We start from the raw sequence: 22,019 nt of genomic DNA on the forward strand, positions 1-22,019 counted from the left end.
AGTATGTGTCAGTGTGTAGAGTCTGAATGTTCGTGCTGTTTGTTTTGGAAGACACATTTCTTAAGTCTTCTTAGAGCAGCTGCTATTGGCTGACTTTCCTAGAGGGCACAATTACATGTAAAATATTTAGAAGCCTCATGTATTTCTTGTGCTGATGAAGAATGTCTCACCTTAAATGTTAAATAAGTTACACCTCTCCCTTCTTTCGACTTAAACATACAAGGTTTTTAGCAAATGTTTCAGGTGTTCAGTTGAGGGGCTTGTTTTCAGCAAAAGAAGAAAGGGTAGCGGGGCCCGGGAACTCAGCTGTTGGATTCCAAGTCTGAATTGTTACAAGGATTAAACATTAGAAAACCTAGAGTTAGCTATATTAAAATCTGTAGCGGACAAGGCCAATGGAGATTGTACGTATCACACATTCGCAGAGGACTTACAGAGGAAGTAACTCTATGCCATTTAAATCCAGACTATAATGGTTAGAGAAATGGGTCAGTCTCTAATTCCCCCCCCCCCCCCCCCGGAGCTGGGGACTGAACCCAGGGCCTTGTGCTTGCTAGGCAAGCGCTCTACCACTGAGCTAAATCCCCAACCCCCAGTCTCTAATTTTTATAGTCTCTGGAGCCCTTCAGCTAAATTTGGCTCAGATATTTTTTCAGGCACTTATTCGGTATACTTGTAAAATTTACATTAGAAAACTGTGTGAGACATATGTAAGCAGTGTGTGGCCGGTACCTTACGCACTATGCAATGTGGATAACTTTTAGAAAGTTAGGAAACAAGAGCCGCAAAGCTCTGTGATGTGCACTCTGAAACTGGCCAACATCTGGACAAACCGATTGGCTGGAATACTAGTAAATTTTTACCTGGTCTGGCAAGAACTAATAATTTAGGGGTTAGAAGAATGACCATTTGTCTTATTTTGGTTGATTCAATTAGTTGATTCTAGTTGCATTTTCAATTTTTTTACAGCTTTTATTTGGGGACATATTTAATACAGGGCTTCACTTGCATTAGAATTATTTGAAGCTATTTGTTGTGGAGGAAGGTATAAATATTTAATTGTAAAAGTAAATACTTAGTTGCAGCTATACAATGAAATATTGGGCAACTGAGAAATTTTCCAGTAATTTCTTTCTCCTTTAGAAAAACAAATACAGATCTTTTCCATATTAGTATGTCTAGTCTTATGGCCATGTTTTAGCCAGTTTATGTAAAGTGAAACGCAGAAAAGGCTGTAGGAATAGCCCTAAACAGCTTTTCTAGGTCACATGCCGTGAGTTTGCCCACTTGAAGTTTAGAGTGGTAGTTTTTTGTTCACAGAATTATGCGGTCACTACTGCAGCTGCTGTGCTCGCTTAGTTTAAACTGTTTGGGGGACAGGCTTTCCCACTACCCCCTAAACTGGTCTCTAGCTGTTGGGTTTGCTCAGCCCTCCCATCTCAGCCTCCTGAGGAGCTGAGACATAGATAGATATCGCTATGCTCCCTTCCCCCAGTTAGTTGGAGGGTATTCTTATGGTCCCAAAGATTTATATTCTCCAGCAGTTGGTCCCTGAGTCTTTCTCACCTATCCCTAAAAATCTCTTTTTGTCTGTAGATTTGCCTACATGAATATTTTATATAAATGCAATGCAGGTAACTTAAAAAAAAAAAAACAAACACCCCAAAACAGTGTTAATGCTCAAAAGAGAACTAGTTATAGGTAAAATCATTGCTTCTTTCTTGTGTAACTAGGGAAAAAATACTCTAATTCAGAGAGTGTTCAAATTAAATCAAGACTCAGACTTGTCTCTAGCATAACTGAATATATGCATAGGTCTCTAGTGCTTTTTGATGGTTACTGTGTGATTTCCTTTTCAAAATGCCACCGTTGTAGTCTTCATGATTTTGTTTTTGTTTTCCCCTCCTACTAATACTACTCAGGCTTGCCTGAGTTTCACTGAAATGTTTCTCTTTGCAGCCGTCAGGCTTGGGTTCAGGGGCTCTCCTTTCCGCCCAAGTTCATTCAGTAAGACAGACTTGAAAGCTAGATGGTTAGGTAGAGTGGCTTTACTTGAGGTGTGGGAGAGAAGAGTGGTGAGAACAGGATTCCAATGGCTTCAGAACCCAGTGACACTGAATTTGGTACAGTAGAATAAAAGTGAGGCTGTTGAAGAGACGAATAAAGCTAGGCACTTTGGGGCACATCTTTAACCCCAGCACTCAGGGGGCAGAGGCTAGGGCCAGCTTGGTCTACATAGCAAGTTCTAGACTAGTCAGGGCTACATAGTAAGATGATAAGAGAAATGGGGAGGGCAGAGGAACACTTGAGACAAAGATGTAATGTGATAAAGGGTAAGAAAGATGGGTGAATTTAAAAAATAACTTTGTTGTATGACTCTCAGTCATACTTCAGTGATAAAACAAATAGGTTTCTGATACTTAGTTCCCTAAGATTCTTTTTCTAGAACCTTGGTTAGGAATTTTGAAGGTCTTACAGTCTTATCCAAGGTATTCAAGTTGGAACCAGAGTAGTCTTTACATATAGTCACCTTGAAGTAGGTTTTTGGAGTCTCCTAGAGGACCCAATAGCATCCTTCTGGGTTTCCATGTTAGAGGAACACATACCTTGTAGGATTGGGACTCTCATTAGCCAGCAAAATAGAGCTAATTAAGAAATGGCTCAGTGTGAGACATAAGAACTGTCTGGCTTGGTCAGAATCATTAATCAGTGAGATTTTTAGGATCAGTCAGTAGAAGTGCCCTCAAAATCAGAAACCCACATAGAATTTTAAAATCAGTAAAGTGCTATTGTAGTAAACAAACTGGGAATTCATGGGCAGGAGGCTATAAGCTATGAAGTCTTAAAATACTTTTTTGACCTCTTAGATACTGTGGAGTAATAGGTTAGAGATGCTGTCAAGAATATTTTGTGTATTTTACGTGTATGAGTGTTTAGTCTGCTTGTATGCTGTATGTGGGGGGTGTCAGATCTTGGAGTTTAGCAGACAGTTGTGGGCTGCCATGTGGGTGTTGGGAACCGAACTTGGGTTCTCTGCAAGAGTAGTCAATTCTCTTTAGTTCTCTTTGACTGCTAAGCTATCGCTCCTAACAAGGGTCTTAAATGCCAAGACTTCTTTATTTTCTTAGAGCAAGTGGGGCTTGTTTGTTTGTTTTGAGGTTCATCGTTTTATTTTAACGGTTAAAGTTGCCTGATTTAAATTGAGCTTGTAATAGAAACAGATTTATTTATAATGGCTGTATTATTTGTTTTAACTTTTAGGACACTTGGTAAAAGACTTCCATATAAATCTACATTTATACAGTTTTCTAAGGAAATGATGAAAGTAGGCTTTTACTCTCCCATCAGCTTACAAAATAATTGTTATCATGCAAAATAATGGGTTTTGTTGATATCTTCTACATACATGTTATTCACTTAATATTATCTCTTACATTTTCCTGCAAATATTTAGTTCTTTGTATCAGAAATATTGCCTAGAATATTTTGTATCTAATTTTTTAAGAACAAAGTGATAGGAATGTATTTTCTTAGAGCAAGTGGAGTTCATTTTTTTGAGGTTAATTATCTTAACAGTTAGAGTTGCTTGATTTAAATTAAGCTTCTAATGGAAACAGGTTTATAATGTATATACTATTTTTTTTAATAATAAGGATACTCTATAAAAGACTTCTATATAAATCTTTTTATAAATGACCTATATTATATTAGGAGAAACTTAATATGGATCTTTAACTAATTAACCTCCAGGCTAGATTATTTTGGTTTTTATTTTGTTTTTGTTTTAAAATAATGAGTCAAGAGAAATCTGAGAAAATACAAACCTCGGAAGAAAATTAATGTGGCATCCTAAAACATTGGCTTTGTAAACTGCCAGCTAATAGACCATGCAGGAAAATCTGTGTCACCAACACAGGTGAGCCCAGCATCCACACGGTGGCTCGAGTTCATCTGTAAGGCCAGGTCCAGAGGATCTGGTGGCACAGACTTCTCTTTGATGTAAAGTGTTTAGAAAACACGAGCTGCTAGAACGTTTGCTGCGTGAGATTTGGCTCACTATAGATGAGGTGCCACACTTGGCTGGCTTTGAGCATCTGTGCAGCAAGTCATGCTAGAGAACTCTGCTATTGCCTTACGTCAGGGAGCACAGAGCTCTAGACTTGAGGCTCTGCAGTGCCTGTATCTAAGGATCGTTTGTTATTCATTAATGTAGCTTGCATATCCTTTCAAATGACTGATCCCTGTCTATCTCTGTGAAATACTTTTTTAAAAAAAGACCCAAATTTCTTTGCCTGTAATGGGAATTATTAATAACCTTCAAGAAAGCTGGAGAAAGATGGCTCGGGTATATGCTTGGGGCTGGCTCAACCCAAGAGCTCACACAAGGGAGCTGACAGCCTCTTCTGACCTCCAAGAGCACTGAGCATACAGGTGGTGCACATACAGTCATTCAGACAGAACACCGACACAAATAAATCCAAAAATCTTTTTAAAGGAAGGTAATATGTGAAAAGTAAGTTTGTGTATAATGGCTAGTGAGGTTGGTCATTGTTCCATGTACTTACTTATCTATGTGTTTTATTTATTCATTTAATTGCCTTTTTCCATTTCATTTTCGTTGAAATGTTTGCTCTTCCCAGGGGTGAATATTGGAGGATTAGGACTTCAAGCTGTTTTAGGCCTCAGCCGCTTCCAGGGCCCTGGCTGTGGTAGACTCAGTCTGAAAGTGATAAATCAATAGTTCTTGTCTTAAGAGTCTTTTATATATTTTAGGAACGTTGTTTTGTTTCATATATTGCAGGTACTTAAAATTGCTTGCCTTTCAGAATTTTTTGTTGGTAGTTATGTTATTTTGTTCCTGAGAATAGGGTCTTGCTGTCCTCAATGTGTGATGACCCTCCTGTCTCAGAAGTACACACCAAACACTCTCCCTAGTTTTACGAACTTTTTCTAAGTATAAAAGTTTATTCAGGTGCAGAGTTTTATTCCTCTGGAGTTTTATCTTCCTTTCCCTTTGCTCCATTACTGCCATGCTTGGAAAGCTCTTTCCTACCCTCAAGTCAGAGAAATTTTCCAGGTGTACTGGCACAGCCTTATTACTAAATTTGCGGACTTAAGTCTTTACTCTTGTGTATCTTTATAAGGTGGGAAGTGGCTTCCCACAGCAGGGGTAGAGAAGGCTGTTGTCACCAGTGCTGAACCTGTTCCTGTCAGGTTCCTCCCTGGTCTCAGCTCTGTTTTACCCCTCAGGTTCGTCTGTTTCAGAACCGCCTCTCAAACACTCTGATGGTGCAATTCCTGGTGCTTGAGAGTTTGGGCCACTCATTCACACTTGTTTTTCCAAATATATTTTGAAATTTAATCGAGGCCTACTTGTGACTCTATTGAGTTTACAGTCCACTAGGATGACGTGATCTTCATAATGGATCTGTAAGTAAAGTCTTATTCCAGACAGAGCCTCCTTAAAGGTGGTCGGTGTTGCCCAGGCAGGCTCTTGAACTTGGACTCCGACCTACCTCAGCCTCCCACACGCTGGGTTGGTGAACAGGTGCTGCCTGCCGTACCCACTCCACGTTTCTGATTTTATTGCTCATTTCTCTTAATTTTCTAAATGACAAATTGTTAATAGTTTTCATATGATTTCTCTATATCCCTGTGACCTGACAATTTTTTTCATGTGTAAATGTTGGGTTTTCAGTAGTTGTTGGGAAATTTGCCCTGTTACCGTTTGGCATTTCTATCTCACCGTGTTAACAAGTCAGTCTTTCCAGACAATGCTAAGTAACAGGAAGAGTATCCCGCTCTTGTTTTTTTCCTCAGGAATTGTTGTAGTCACAGTGTTTCATTTTTTTTCTTATTTATTTATTTATTTATTTATTTATTTATTTATTCATTCATTCATTCATTTTTATGTATGTGAGTACACTGTAGCTATCTTCAGATAAACCAGAAGAGGGCATCGGGTCCTATTACAGATGGTTGTGAGCCGCCATGTGGTTGCTGGGACTTGACCTCAGGCCCTCTGGGAGAGCAGTCAGTGTTCTTAACCACTGAGCCATCTCTCCAGCCCTCATCTTTGATTTTAAATATGAATTACCAAAGAATGAATTTTGTCAGATGTTTTTAGGGTATGCTATAGTTGTACTTTTTCCCTGTAAGTCTTTTGAGATGGTCTCATTATAGCCTTTCCCGGCCTGGAATTTGCTGTGTAAACCAGACTAGCCTCAGACTCCGAGGTTGGCCACTCTTCAGACATCTGCCTGCTTCTGCTTCTGAGTGCTGGGATTGAAGGCGTATGCTCCACACCTGGCTCCTTTGAACTTTACTTTTTAAAGATTTATATATTTTATATATTTATATGAGTACACTGTAGTTGTCTTTAGACACAACTGAGGATGTTATCAGATCCCGTTAAAGTGAGTGCTCCTTGGTTATTGGTTATTTATAGTCACATTTAACTTTGTTTTTTCTAAGAACATGTTTGCATAGTTGTTGGAGTGTGCTTCTTTAGCCACAGAATACACAGACATTGTTTTACCATGGCCTAGTTGATACTGCAAAGGAGTCTGAAGCAAGCTAATTTGTTTCTTGTGAAGAGGGACATGTTAGATTTGTCTGAATCATTATAATAATGAATTTCATTATCAACTTATGCTTTGATGCTGTCCAGCTTCTATTGAGCTTAAATTTATTTTATGATTATCATACCTATGTCCCCAAAAAGCTATGAGTACAGCCCAACGTAAAACTGTAAACCAAAAACATTCTGGGTTTTTTCATTGGACCGTGAAGCTCTTGAGTGTGAACTTTCTGGGTGAGTCACCTGCGCGGGCAAAGGCACTGCTGTTTGTTTTCCTTGGGCTTCGATTGGTTCATACCTGGTTTAGTTTCTCCCCTGCTGTTTGCTTTTCTTTCATGTGTGAGAGTCTCCTTAGTGTTCATCTCTTCATGCACTCACTCTGACACAGGCGGCTGCTTTCCTTAGTTTCCCTAGGTGCATGGCTTGCATCTCCCAGCTCCTCTCCTGACAGCTAAAATGTTGCAATGTTTTTTAATCTCCTAAATATATTTTCTTACCTTTGCTAATGATTTTTTTCTTATTTTTCATGTTTTACAAACCAGCTTTTTAAAATTTTTTTATGCGTAAGTTTTGTTTTTTCAAGAAAATTAAAGTCAACACATTCTTGAATACTTTTTCAGAATTTATATATTTATGGTCCATAATTTGTTGGAATATTTTTTATTTTGATAATTTCATATATGCATACAATGTATCTTGATCATCTCCAATCCAAATCCCTCTCCTCCCAGACCCCCTCCCACCTTAAAGCCTTGTCATCTTTTTAGGGTTTTTGATAACCCACTGAGCCCAGTTAGCCCTGCCTGAGTGCACATTTATGTGAGGCTGTTCACTACTCCTGGGCAACCTCAGTAGCTCCTCAGGTGGGAACTGGAGGCTCAAGCCTCTCCCATCTGTGCTGGAGTATTGACTAGTGCAGCCTTGTGCTGGTAACCATGACTGCTGTCGAGTTCTCAGCGCCCTCCCATCCTCTGACTTCTGTATCCTTTCCTCCCCCTCCTCCTCAGTGTCCCCTGAGCCTTGGCAGTGGCTGAGGGTGGGAAGAGGAGCACTATAGAAATATCCCAGGGAGCACTGAGCACTCAGCTGTCATGTGTGCTATTCTCTGCACTCCGCACTCTGACTGGTTCCATCTGACTGCTTTGACTGGCGCTCAGTACAGACAAGCTTCTCTGACCAGACCCAGACCAAGACCATCATTACCTGTGGCTATAAACAGATATTTAAAGGCAGTTTGACAAGAGAATTTAGCAAAACTACAGTAGTAAGCTTCCCCCTGCTGCCAGCCTTTAATAGAGTTCTGATGTGGTATCCCCAACCATAAGGTTAGTTTTGTTGCAATTTCTTAACTGTAATTTTGCTACTGTTATGAATTGTGTCTTTTTTTTTAAAGATTTATTTATTTATTATATATAAGTACACTGTAGCTGTCTACACACCAGAAGAGGGCATCAGATCCCATCATAGATGGTTGTGAGCCACCATGTGGTTGCTGGGAATTGAACTCAGGTCCTCTGGAGGAGCAGTCAGTGCTCTTAACCACTGAGCCACCTTTCCAGCCCCAGATCTGTGTTTTCTGAGGTAGCCTCTAGAGGAGTTGCAAACTGCTAGCCTAGGATTATGACCTCTTTAGCCCTGGGCTCTTGACCAGGTTTATAATGAGATACCACTTCCCTCCAGTGGAACAAGCCTCAGATTTGGTCAGAAAGTAGTTGATCGCCCCTCAGTCCTGCATCATTGTACCAGTGGGCACATCTTTTATAACATGTAGGATCTACCACGGTGTAAGTCCGTGGATGATTTTTCTCTCCTGCTGCCATGCATAGCACCTTTGTAGCACAGTAGGTAGGAAATTTCCAGATCTGTTCTAGTTTGATGGCTCCACAAATTTTGTTTCTGCTTTCTACTTAAAGGTTACTAATTTTCTCTGTTGTTTACCCCAAAATAGTTAACTCTTGTTTGTTAGACTATCTGGGCACCATTCATATGTTCCCCTTGGAATTTAAACTAAGAGACTGTATTATATAGACTTAGCAGTTTATTATGCCTGTTCTTTGAAGGGTCCTCACTGGTTTTCTCCTGTCTCTTATTGCAATTACTGCAGATTACCATCTTTGCCAGTAGAAGCCCTTGAGTACTACTGGGCATTAGTATTCACAGCTGACTTGATAAATTACCATGAATTTAGTGGTTTAAAGCACTTTAGTTCTAGTGTAAAGTAGGTGTCACTAGGTCTAGGTCATAGTCAAGAAATTGGAGAAATGTGCTCACTCCAGTGGCTTTCTCCCTCTCCTTCTGTGGCTGTTTGCATCCTAGTCCTTGCCTTGTAGCCACATGGCTCCAAGTAACAAGGTGACCATCCTCAGACGGTTCTGTGCTGTCAGGTGACTTTCGTGTGCCAGTTATTTTCTAACTGAGCCAAGGACACGTAGATGTGGATCTCCCAGGATTACTTTCCCATCTCAAATTCCCAACTTAATCTCTACAAAGACCATCTTTCTGACCTCCAAAATTAGGTAGCACAGGATTAAGGCCTGGTAATTTCCGGAGCTGTTATTCACCCCACAACAGGTATTGTTTTGTTTTGTTGCTTTGAATGAAGCAGGCAGGTGGACTCAAGATTGAACTAAAGCCTTAGACTTTATGCTGCTAATTAGAATGCAGCAGTGTTGTTCTCCTCATGGAGTGATGAGGCAGTGACACTGTGTGTGTGTATGTGTGTGTGTGTGTGTTGGTTGATGGAATGGGGAGAGGGCAACAACTTCTGAAGGTCTGACTGCTACTGCTGTTGACAGGCTTAATTTTTTAGCTACTATAAATTTTTTTCTTGTAAATTTATCTCTCTGTAGTAAAATAATATCCACAATTTTAATAAAAACAGGTTTTATTTCTATGTTTTTTGCAGACAAGGTTTTTCTGTGTGGCCCTGATTGTCCTGGAAGCTCGTAGACAAGGCTGGCCTTGAACCAGGAGATGTCTTCCTCTGCTTCCCAAGTGCTAGGATTACAAGTGTGAGCTACCACTGCCCGTCGAAGAGTAACAGCTTCTAGATGGGAGTTTATTGACTAGATTTGTATACTACTTATTGCCTTGTGCTGTTTCTGCTTTTCAATTTATTTATTTATTTATTTATTTATTTATTTATTTATTTATTTATTTATTTAATGTATATGACTGCTTTTTCTTCATGCACACCAGAAGAGGGCATCAGATCCCATCGTAGATGGTTGTGAGGTCCCATGTGGTTGCTGGGATTTGAACTCAGGACCTTTGGAAGAGCAGTCAGTGCTCTTAACTGCGGAGCCATCTCTCCAGTTCCCTTAGTTCAGTTTTTTTTAACCTTAACTTCTTACACATATCCTAGAACAAGCTAATTAGCAAGCAAATAAAGTTACTGATTTTGCCAGCAAGGAAAATTAGATTTTAAGGTAAAAGGAACTCTTTAATAGCACATATTAAATAGTCATATATTTTTAGGGTGGTTTTTTTAGTTTTTGGCTACACGCACGCACGCACGCACGCACGCATGCGTGCGCGGGTGGTGGTGTCATGGCATGCATGTGGAGATCTGAGGACAACTTGTAGGAATCAGCTGTCCTTCTGCCTCTTGGTTCCCAAGGTTTGAATTCTAGACATCATACTCAGAAACACGCTTCTTTACCAAGTGAGCTAGCTGTCTTGCCAACCCTAGACATAACTCTTCATCTTAATCTTAATATGAAGGTGTATTTTTGTTCTTCTGATCTTTAATTTGTTTGTTTTGAGAAAAGTATGTATTGGTTGCTATGTGGATTAGGCTGGCCACAGAGATCCACCTGCCTCTGCCTTCTGAGTGCTGTTATTAAAGGCTTGCACCATCATGCATGGCTAATGTGATGTTTTATAGTGCTTTGCTGTTTATTTACTAAGTCCTAAAGGTGTGGATAGCTTCCCTGGTATTTTTAAATGATTGAGCACAACTATCTGTAGCTCTAAGATCTGACACCTTCATACAGACATACATGTAGGCAAAATACCAATGCACAAAATAAAAATAATTTTTTAAAAATGTTTTTTTAAAGTGCTGGAGAGGGCTCACTAGTTAAGAGCATTTACTCCTCTTCCAGATGTCCTGAGTTCAATTCCCAGCAATCACATGGTGGCTCACAACCATCTGTAATGGGATTCGATGCCCTCTTCTAGTGTGTCTGAAGACAGCTACAATGCACTCACATGTATAAAATAAAATCTTAAAGGTTTTTAAAAAAGATAATTATGCACTAATAATATTTAAGAAGCACAGTCCTTGAGATTTGATGGAAGAGCTTGGGAAGGCAGCATATAGAAGAAGGCCATACTTAAAATGGCTGGGGAGATGGGGGTAAGCCTCTCAGGAAGACAAGGGTAGGGAACCAGAAACAGTATGTAAAGTGGGTATGTAGCAGTCAAGGGAAGGATGTTTCTGGAGGGATAATAGTGTTGAAAAGAGCTTTGAGGCATTGGTTAGATAGTAGCTGGGGAGATGGTAGGGGCACTGGCTGCTTTTCCTGAGGACCTACATGGTGGCACACAGCCGTCTGTATTTGTAGCTCCAGTTCCAGGGGATCTGATGCTCTCTTCTAGCTTCTGTGACCATTGGGCAGGCTTGTGTTGCATATCAAGCAGAGCAGCCATACACACAATGAAAACACAAATAAAACCTTTATTCCCATGCCCCACTCCCCCAAACAAACAAACAAAAACCACAGCTCAAAATTAATTAGGTAAAGTGTCTTGGAGGACCCTGGCCAAGCACCACTGTGGGATCATCACTTTTCAGAAAGGTTAAAAGAGAAGCAGTTGGACAGCCAGGAGAGCAGGAACATGACCGGCAGCTAGGAGAGCAGGAAGGTTTTGGTGGTCACTTGAGTACACTTATGCCACATTCAAGGCCTGATATAGCACACACTTTTAACCCCAGCACTTCTGAACAGTGAGTTCCAGGACCTCTGAGTTTGAGGCTGGCCTTACTTATATAGCAAGTTCCTGGCCAGCCAGGGCCACTCTACAGAAACCCTGTCTCAAAAAAGCAAGACGTGAAAGAGCCCAGGAAGATAATGTGGGCGCCCAGAAGAGTCTCAAACGCCAGAGCTCTCACAGGAGGGTTTATCATAGGCAAGAAATAGTCTATTAGGAAAGATGCATGTGAGGCAGGATGAGTTCAGAAAGGATCATTTGCTGACCCTCACTCCCATGTCCTCTCCATTGCAACTTTCTGGTTTTCATCTTTTTCATTTCCAGAAAACGATTTTCAGTATGCCTTTGAAGAAATGACAGCATTGTTCAGTGTCATCCTGGCTTGATTGATAGGTTCTGATTTGTAGCTAATACAGTCTACCTTTTTGACTTTTTATGAAAGACACAGCCTTTTATGTTTAAGGTGCTGTGTGTGTGTGTGTGTGTGTGTGTGTGTGTATGTGTGTGTGTGTGTGTGTGTGTGTCTGTCTCCCTGTCCTTGAATAATAATTTTAGACTTTTTCCCCCTCTTGGAAGTATAGGTGTTTAGGAAATGATACATACAGACTTGTAGGCAGGGAACAATGTTAACTCTGGGGAAGTTGGGTTTTCTTACTGTGTTTGTTCTCTCAGAACCTTGAGCACTTACTTCATTTGTCTCTAACAGGCCCTGATCATTCATGTCCATGTGATGCCATGTGTAGAATTGCAGTGTCTGTCTAGAAATCTGGAGCCTCATCCCAGCCTCACCTCTCTTCTCCTGTGCCTTCTTGTTTATGATATAGTTCTTGACAGCTTGCTTCTGTATTTATATCAGAATTACATTTGTAAATATAGATGCATTTCTGTTTTATGTTTTCCTTCATGGAAGGTCTTTACTCCCAATTTGCTTTAGTTTTTATGCTCCCCCCCCCCCTTTTTTCATTTCTACGGATAACCTTGAGGTAGCTGTCTTTTTTTTTTTCCTTTTTTCTTTTCTTTTTTTTTTTTTTTTTTTCAGAGCTGGGGACTGAACCCAGGGCCTTGCGCTTGCTAGGCAAGCGCTCTAACACTGAGCTAAATACCCAACCCCGAGGTAGCTGTCATGGCTTGGGAAATTAAAAGTGCTTTGTGTGGTTTAAGTGATCCTTCTCAGAAGTGTGACTGCAGGTAGTGTGTGTTGCTTCCCTGAACTGTAGCTGTTCGTGTGTTGCCTGATACTATTCAGTATACACTCCAGAAGCCAGGGGACCCTGATACTATTCAGTATACACTCCAGAAGCCAGCGGACCCTGATACTATTCAGTATACACTCCAGAAGCCAGTGGACCCTGATACTATTCAGTATACACTCCAGAAGCCAGCAGACCCTTCGAGGACGAAGTTCATCAGACAGAAGCACTGATGGGCTATATAAAGTGTAAAAATTTGATGGCACTAGTATACATGTATTTTGCATCTCCTGCATATAACTCCCATTTTGCCATGCTGTGCGTTGCTTCCTATGCCTTTAGCTACTACTGTCCTCCCAACCCCTCTTTCCCTGAGAAGCTTCTTGCCTCTTACTGTGTGCACTTCTCTCTGAATTTCCTTTCCACCTTTAGGTTGCTACTAAGCAGATCTATTCTAGATACACCCGTCTTTATAACTATCTATTTTAATGCTCATCAGAGGCTCTTTGGTTCCCAACATCCTTCCTGTTGCAATGCCAGTTAAGCAGTGATCTTTTGTTATTTGAGTATGTCCTTGAATCTCACCAACCCCCACCATAAATACCCACACTAAATACTGCTTTATTCATTATATGGTATCATTTGCTAAGAGCATCATTTTCCTCACATTGTTTACATATGTCGATTTGGCATAGAAACGGGAGTTTTTTATTAGACTGTGTCTACAGGCAAACAAATGTAGTTTGACTTGGTCTTTTTTTTTTTAAAAGATGGCCCAAAATGGGCAATACTTTGTGTTTAGGAGCTAATGTGGAGTTACATAGGGATGCTCAGTATAGCATAGCATAGCATAGCATAAATAGTATCCACTTATTTATCTGTTCTACCTTTTAATTTGCAGTCATGTTGCTTCCATGTTTACTATTACATTTCTTATAAGGTCAACAGTAAAGCATAGGAGCTTTTTAGAACTCCCATTCAGTTTAATTCTTAGAAGATTAAGCCTCATGACTAGTAGATTATTACATTAGCTTTGCTTCATGAGAGGGGCAAACTTAGTGAGAGGGATGTAGTTTTGCTATAAACTGTGTCATATACCAGGTCCTGGGCTTGTTTCTATTCTAGCACCACAGGAAAAACCAGGTGGACCTTTAATGAGTGAGTTTAGAAGTTGGTTTCATTTTAAAGGACTCATGACGTTCACTGTGGCACTTTGTTTTGAAATGCAGATCATCAGATCAGCTGCCAATACTTGTGTGTACCCAAGTAGGTGTTAGACTCGGAATCTGAGTGCTGGGATGAAAGGCGTGCACCACCACTGCTTGGCGCCACGTTACTTCTACGCCTGTGATAATTCACTAATATCTTGTCTAGTTGCTGAGAGGTGAGAGTGTGGGCTATGGGTTACTTTTTAAGAGAATTCCACGTGCTTTTAAAACATGACTTGGCTTTCTCTGGACTTGTTGGTAGAGGTAACTATTGAAAGAGTTGAGTACACTTTAGAGGAAGCAGTTGTTCCTCAAATCCTCCTTGTCCCTTTAGTACAGCCAGACTTGCTTCCTAAACTCACTGTCTCTTTTCTTCCCAGAGAGAAACTAACACTATGATGTGCTATTGCGTCTCTGCTGTTAGGCTCTGAGTGCTGGAGTGCACAGTGAATAAAGTCCCTGTGCTCGTGGAGTTTGCAGCCACTGTCCTTGTTGATATGCTATAACATGTGTACGTAGAATTGCTTTTCTGCATTACTCAACAAGATACTGCCTTTTGTTGGGAAAAACGTATGATAGAGTCCAATGTCTGTTAAATGCTATCCCTTTACTATCTTTTCTGCCTTTTCAGAATCAGGTTATTTCCGAGGTTTGCGATTATAGCTCTTAGTGATGGTCACTGTACACATTGTCTTTGTCAGATGGGACAGTTTCTCTAAGATGGTGTGTTCCCAGTTCCTTAACTGACCATAGTAAGAATCCTGATGTATGTAGTTGAGCTTGTTAATATAAGTGTACATCTGGAACATTCATTTGGAGACATGGTATTCGCTTACTTTTGTTGCCTTACTCCAGCTTGTAAGATACAGGACAGACAACCACAAAGGTGACTCCATAACCTGGGCATTGTCTGCTGTTCATAGCACACTGCTCTGGAATAGGTCACTAGGGTCACTGAGCTGGCATGTGCATATTTCCTAGCTTTCGCTGTCAGTGCAGTCACTAGTTTCTGTTTCCTCACATTCTTCCCAACTTTGATATTGTCAGCCAGGCAAGAAATGGCATTTTTTAATTGCCTCCATCCCCTGTTTACTATTAACGTGTTTAAAGTATGTTTTAAAATGTATTTGTTACACAAGAGATAAATGTATAGCTTATTGGTAGACTACTTAACCTAGCATGAGTGAGTCTCTGAGTTCAGATTCTGCACCCAACCCCCAACATACATAATGCTCAAGCTTTTTGCTAAGCAGCAGACAAAGCTGTTGTCCAAGAGAAACCCCTTATAGCTGGTTCCCTCCTCTGGTGGGAAAGTGATCTATAGTGTTTATAGTGTGCTGGCTGCACTGTACATTTATTCCTTGTAAGAATCCCGGAAGATCAGGACCTTAAGCCATACCTTTAATCCCAGCACTCCAGGAGCTGAGGCAGGTAGATCTCTGAGTTTCAGGCCAGCCAGAGCTACACAGTGAGACCATTTTTTTTTAATAAGGGGGCGGGGGAGGGAGAAAGAAAAGAAAGATTAACATTTTATAACACAGATGAAAAGGATCCAGAAAAGCTAGTGGCTTCACACTTATTGTGGTCACACTGTGAGTAAGAAGTAAAGTCAGTGTTTAACTTAGCAGTCTAATGTTGGCGGTGTTCTTTAGGGCTTGATGTTGGGAAAATCTGTGGTTCCTGGTTTTTCTTGTTGGTTTGTCTATTAAATGAACTTCAGTTTGAGTTTTACTCCTGCCTCCCCACTTCTAGTGATAGACTCACTTCCTCCTTATTATTTCCAGTTGTAGATTTGAGTTGATTTTTCCCTTTGATTCCTATCCACTAGCTTCTTTTCCCTTCTAGATTTTTTGCAGGGGGTGAGGGGATCACCTGCCTCTACTAGGATTATAGGCTTGAGCCACAGATCTCGATTTTATTTACCCCCCCCCCACCCCGAGCTGGGGTCCGAACCCAGGGCCTTGCGCTTCCTAGGCAAGCGCTCTACCACTGAGCTAAATCCCCAACCCCCAGATCTCGATTTTAACTAATCCATCATACTGTATGTACTCCGTCTGATTCCCCCATTCCCAGAGATTTGCAACTTTGATATGCCTTATAAATCAAATGGAAATTTTTTTTAAATTTAATCTTTTGAGTTTTATAGTACATGTGCATGTGTGCACACAAGTGGAAGTCGGGAGGAGTTAGTTGAGTTTTCTCTCCCAGTGCATGAGTTTTTGAGGAAAGAAAAAGGTGGGAGGGGTAATTGCTACAGAACAAAATTTCTTACTTTTTCTCTAAGGGGTTTTCCATACCATTTCTGAATTTATCATTTACTGGTGCTTAATATCCTAGTTTCAGAACTTCATGCTTATTATTATTATTAACACAGTAAGTTCCTCAACATCCTTTCTCTCTCTGATACTGTATTCTATTTCAAGATTTTATTTAATGTATGACTCATTTGATTACTTGGACTGAAGTCTGCATTACTAAAATGTTGTTTGAGCAAGGGCCAGCCTAAATCTTGACCTCCTGTGTCTGCCTGTATGAGTCCATTCTAGACCTGAGATCTGGCTAAATCTTGGCAAAGGATTAGATGAGCCTACCTAGACCCTTTGAATCTCTCATATGTTTTATTCCTAGGGTCTTCAGAGCATAATAATGACACTTGCAATTACTATTAGTTTAATTATGAGATTAGCTTGGTTACATTCTGTATAGTAAAATTGTCATTTATTTTGTTGCGACTTGAAAATCGAAACTGACTCGTTTAATAACTGATTGGTCTTATCAAAGACTGACAAGTCTGATGAAGGAAGTCAAGTCTGAACTAGACTTTAAAGGATAGATACAGGTGTAGTTTTTTGGTAGTAAAGACATTTGCCAGGATATTCTAGCTAAAGAGAATGAATGTGCAAGGGTTTAAAGAAAGACTCTGAAAATTTAGACCAGAGTGAGTAAATTACTTGCTTTTACAGAGGTTTCTAATTGTGGAAACAAAACTAAATAGCTTGGAATCAAACGCTGACAATTCCTGAGCATTCAGCCAAGGGACCTGAAGTAGAAGATACTTGTATGTTCTATGAATTAATTTGTCTTTTCTTGATTGGTGATAAGTAATCGCAAGACTGCCTGTCTTGAGTGCATGCTGAAATCTTGCTGGTTCATGTAAGTCAGTGGTCATTGCTGATCCCTCGGTATCAGAAGAGCCATACAAGCTCTTCTTCTCCTGGTGATTTCGTTCCCTCTGCTTGTCTAGTTGAGCTGTACTTGATCAGCCCTCCCGTTCTTGTTAATCTCCACATTCCAAGTCAGCAATAATGCTTTCGGCATAGCCTCTGTTTTTCCAGCTTCCTTCTTGTAGATTCTGCATAGAGACATGTGTTTTATTTCAAAGACAATTCCTGACTTTCTTATTTCTCTTCCTTTACAGATCTAGAGGATCAAGTCATAATGGGAGCATTTTTAGACAAGCCAAAGATGGAAAAGCATAATGCCCAGGGCCAGGGGAACGGGTTGCGATACGGCCTAAGCAGCATGCAAGGTTGGCGAGTTGAAATGGAGGATGCACATACGGCTGTGATCGGTTTGCCAAGTGGACTTGAGACATGGTCATTCTTTGCTGTATATGATGGGCATGCTGGTTCTCAGGTTGCCAAATACTGCTGTGAGCACTTGTTAGATCACATCACCAATAACCAGGATTTTAAAGGCTCTGCAGGAGCACCCTCTGTGGAAAACGTAAAGAACGGAATCAGAACAGGTTTTCTGGAGATTGATGAACACATGAGAGTTATGTCAGAGAAGAAACACGGTGCAGATAGAAGTGGGTCAACAGCTGTGGGTGTCTTAATTTCTCCCCAACATACTTATTTCATTAACTGTGGGGACTCAAGAGGTTTACTTTGTAGAAATAGAAAAGTTCACTTCTTCACTCAAGACCATAAACCAAGTAATCCTCTGGAAAAAGAACGAATTCAGAATGCAGGGGGCTCTGTGATGATTCAGCGTGTCAATGGCTCTCTGGCTGTATCAAGAGCTCTTGGGGATTTTGATTACAAATGTGTCCATGGAAAAGGTCCCACAGAGCAGCTTGTCTCGCCAGAGCCTGAAGTCCATGATATTGAAAGGTCTGAAGAAGATGACCAGTTCATCATTCTTGCATGTGATGGCATCTGGGACGTCATGGGCAACGAAGAGCTCTGTGACTTTGTGAGATCCAGACTTGAAGTCACTGATGACCTTGAGAAAGTTTGCAATGAAGTAGTCGACACCTGTTTGTATAAGGTAGCCAGACGCTTTCCTTCAGTCAACTCTCTGCCATAGTTACTGTTCCCCTTTAGTCATCTTAGAGCCTGTAGATCTCAAAAGGATTTTTTTAAACACAAATATAGGATATTCTTCACCAACTGAAAATAAAGGGGCACTTCAGAAATTAGCCAGTTACCACCATGTGTTTGCAAGAGTTGTATCTAAATGATTAGTTCTTAACCATGAGAGAGAGAGAGAGTGTGTGTGTGTGTGTGTGTGTGTGCGCGTGTGTGTGCGCGTGTGTGTGCGCGTGTGTGTGCGCGTGTGTGTGCGCGTTTGTATTCATTCTCTTCTCATGAACACCAGAAGGAGAATCAGATTATAGGGATTACAGACAGTTGTGAGCCACCATGTGGTTGCTGGGAATTGAACTCAGGACCTGGAAGAGCAGCCAGCACTCTTAACCACTGAGCCATCTCTCCAGCCCCCAAGTACTTAGGCTTTTTAGTACTACAAAAGAAATTAGAGGTAAAAAGATCCGTGTGCATGAGTAAGAGGGTGGGAAAGTGGGGTTGGGGATTTGGCTCAGTGGTAGAGCGCTTGCCTAGCAAGCGCAAGGCCCTGGGTTCGGTCCCCAGCTCTGAAAAAAAGAAAAAGAAAAAGAAAAAGAGGGTGGGAAAGTTTGTAGCTCAGTATTGTAAGTTCTAGAAATGCTTTGAAATTCTAGTTCAGTGATTATAGCATCCATACAAAAGAATTGAGTATTGGGTATGGTGTAGTGCACAGTCTTGGATGTAGAGTCAGAAGGACTTACTATGAGAACCCATGACTTGAGTTAGGTAAGCTTTTTATTTGTTATATAAGAGAGAACAGAGATTACCCTGTCTGGGGCTCTTGGCTGTTAGGTGGATCCAGTGGAATCATGTATACAGATAAGCTAGTCGAACCCCTTTATTTACAGATAAGGAAGCTGAAGCCAGATAAGGTTCTGTGGACTTAAAAGTCAGGCAGACCTGGGATCAAGGCCTACCTCTGTTACTTTTGTACTCTTCAGTCGTCTTAAGCAAGTTGCTCAACCTCTCCCGGCTATAAAATATAGATAATACCTGACTTATAGGGCTATCAAGGATTCGTGTGTGTGTTTGTGTACTCTAGACTGATAGATAATAAATCTGTAGTCAAAACATGCTGCTGACTCTCCTGGAGAACTCAGCATTCATTTCTACAATGTTACACAACTTAAATCGCAACCATCCAGACTAGAAAATGTGGGTCCTTGACTTAGCGTCCTGTTGTTTCTACCACGTTGTTCTTTGTCAGTGATGTTCCATGACTTATTATCGGGAAACAGACCTTTATATATCCATACATTCAATTCAGTGAAAAATCTTAATTATGCCAGAAATAAAGTTCACGTAACATCTAGCCTGTGAGTTTTCAGTGGGCAGCAGAGTGACAGACTGCTAGTTAGAATGCTGTCAGTTCCTAAATCTCGGAGACCTGAGCAAGGTGCAAGTGGTCGTTACCACTCAGTGTAAGGCTCGGCCGCCTTTCGCTAGGTTCGCTGGAGAGTCCTGGAGAGTTAAGTGATATCAGCTAAATAAAAACTTGAAAAGTTATTGAAATTATACTTTTTTCATGCTGTCTTAAAATAATTCGGTACCTTAGCACTTGCCACATTTATAATTATATATTCCTTATAAGAGTCTGTCTTTGATATTAAACTATTTGAATTATTTGTTGTTTACTATACGTAGGGTCAGTTTTCCATAGAGCTCAATTAAATACTAAAAGCAAGGAAGTGAAGTATGGGCCAGGCGTGGTGGCCCACATCTTTCAATCCCCACACGAGGCAGAGGTAGGTAGATCTCTGAGTCTGAGGACAGGCTGGTCTACAAAGTGAGTTCCAGGGCAGCCAGACTTGCTCTGTTGAAACCCTGTCTTGAGAAAAAGAAAAAGACAGGAAGGAAGGAAGAAAAAGAAAGAAAAGAGAGATATAAACTTGCTCTAGTTTTCCTTTTGAGTGGGCATTTGTACTTCAGAAACATTCATTAACCCATATAAGTATAAATTTGTAGAGACCAGTACTGGCAGTCTCTGCCATGTTTCATGGCCGCGTGCGGCTGTACGTTACCCACATGGTAGGCTGCTTGAAGCAGAGCGGTCACCAAAGAATATTCCCACATTGGATGTAGCCTGGGACGATTCCTCTGGGATGCTGCTGGTGCGCTGCATGGAGGCTCGTGACCTCCCATATATGTGCCTATTTTTTTCTCCTTACAAATAAACGATGTAGTTACAGTTGGCAAGTTATAAAGATAATCAAGGTTTTAAAGAATAGAAGGAAAATCAAACATTCTCTTGGCCTTTTCTTCCCAGGGAAGTCGAGACAACATGAGTGTGATTTTGATCTGCTTTCCAAACGCGCCTAAAGTCTCAGCAGAGGCGGTGAAGAAGGAGGCAGAGCTGGACAAGTACCTGGAGAACAGAGTAGAAGGTGGATCATTTAACAAAAATAAGTAGCTTGCTTTAAAAACCAAACCCTTCAGCACAAGTCTTAACATTTAGAAAGGCTTTAGTTTGTTACAGCCTTTGGCATGTAGTACTCAGTGTGTAAAAGTGGAAAGGATGTTCTGTAGTAACCATTTATTTGGATGTGTGTCCCGGGCCCTGTGCACTATGGTTAGGAGACGTGCAAGTGACTGAAGCACGGCTGTAAGCTTCTTGTTGAATTCCCTGGCATGAGTAATCCCACGCCAGGAAAGCCTGATGGCCCCATTTGAATGTCTTCTCTCTGAAAAGATGTGCACATTTACTCCAAGTCTCCGGAATGTTTTTAATTACCTGTGTATGGTTGGTTGGATTTTGGGTGGTTTTGTTTTGGTTTTGAGAACTTGAAGGTCAGCAGGTCAGTGACGACCGCCAGGTCCCACAGCTTTTAGACTTTGGCTTTACTCCTAAGTCGTGAGTGTTTGAGCTTACAGCACAGGCCTGGCGGGAATTCCCCTGGGAAATGGAGAAAGTAGCCTGCAGCCCCAGGAGTGTGATTCTGATGTCTCTGCAGATCACCTTAGAACAAACGGGAAGTGCTGGCGCCTCAAAGGGGAAAAAGGAATGCTTTTAACTATTTGGAGAAATTCATCTTTTGTTGGTTGTGGAACTGGGGATCAAATCTAAGGTCTCTTGGGCAGAAGGGAAGCATTTCCCTCTGAGGCGCACCTTGGCCCTCACATGATCTTTGAAGCTGTTCACCAAGTTTAAGCCTAATCATTGTCTCCATAGACAGTAGGTTCACTGTGTGGAGTATACAGTAAGTATGTAGATCGTGCAGGCCCTAGAAGCAGAAGCACTCCCGTGTAAAAAGTACGCCTGACTCTTCTGATACCGTAATTGGCATGCAAACATTGACCTACCTACCATGTCTTTTTGTGTCTCATTGTGTCTTCATTATGAAAATTAGTGTGCATCTTAATTTTATTTTCCCTTTCAATTGCTCAATTTCATTTGTAATCTGTCTGTTAGAATCATGCTTGGTTTTGGTTGCAGTGTTTCTAGAGGCCCGAGAAGGTTTCGTTCTTATCCCCTCCCTCCTTTTATGGTAATGTCTGTGTTTGTACTGTTTAGCATTTCGCTCATCGAGTGCACTAGTCAATGCATTTTTCCTCACTAGTTTTAAGGCTCGTGTAATTTTTCCACATCTTACATAATTCCAACATGTTATTTGTAGATAAAACAGTAAAGTTAAAAATACGTAGACTGTTACAGTGATTGGTGTAAATTGTTGATCAGTAGAAAAATATGAAGCCAAAAAGTATGCATAGGATAAGTTCGTGTTGATGTTTTGGCACCTCAACCCAGGCATACGTTTTA

The 22,019-nt window shown here is 40.8% G+C and overlaps 1 protein-coding gene across 5 annotated transcripts in view; it reads left to right on the top strand.

The window, feature by feature from the left end:
- The window catches only part of Ppm1a (protein phosphatase, Mg2+/Mn2+ dependent, 1A), a 41,859-nt gene that overhangs the window by 13,188 nt on the left and 6,652 nt on the right, over positions 1-22,019 (top strand). For 2 of the 5 annotated variants that reach the window (XM_087552269.1, NM_017038.2), the window contains 2 exon segments: positions 17,332-18,185; positions 20,529-20,646. In XM_087552269.1, the coding sequence (XP_087408395.1) occupies positions 17,332-18,185; positions 20,529-20,646 (972 nt within the window). 5 annotated transcript variants of the gene reach the window in all.

Source organism: Rattus norvegicus, chromosome 6 (genome assembly GCF_021556685.1).
Source record: "Rattus norvegicus strain SHRSP/BbbUtx chromosome 6, alternate assembly SHRSP_T2T, whole genome shotgun sequence".
NCBI lineage: Eukaryota > Metazoa > Chordata > Mammalia > Rodentia > Muridae > Rattus > Rattus norvegicus.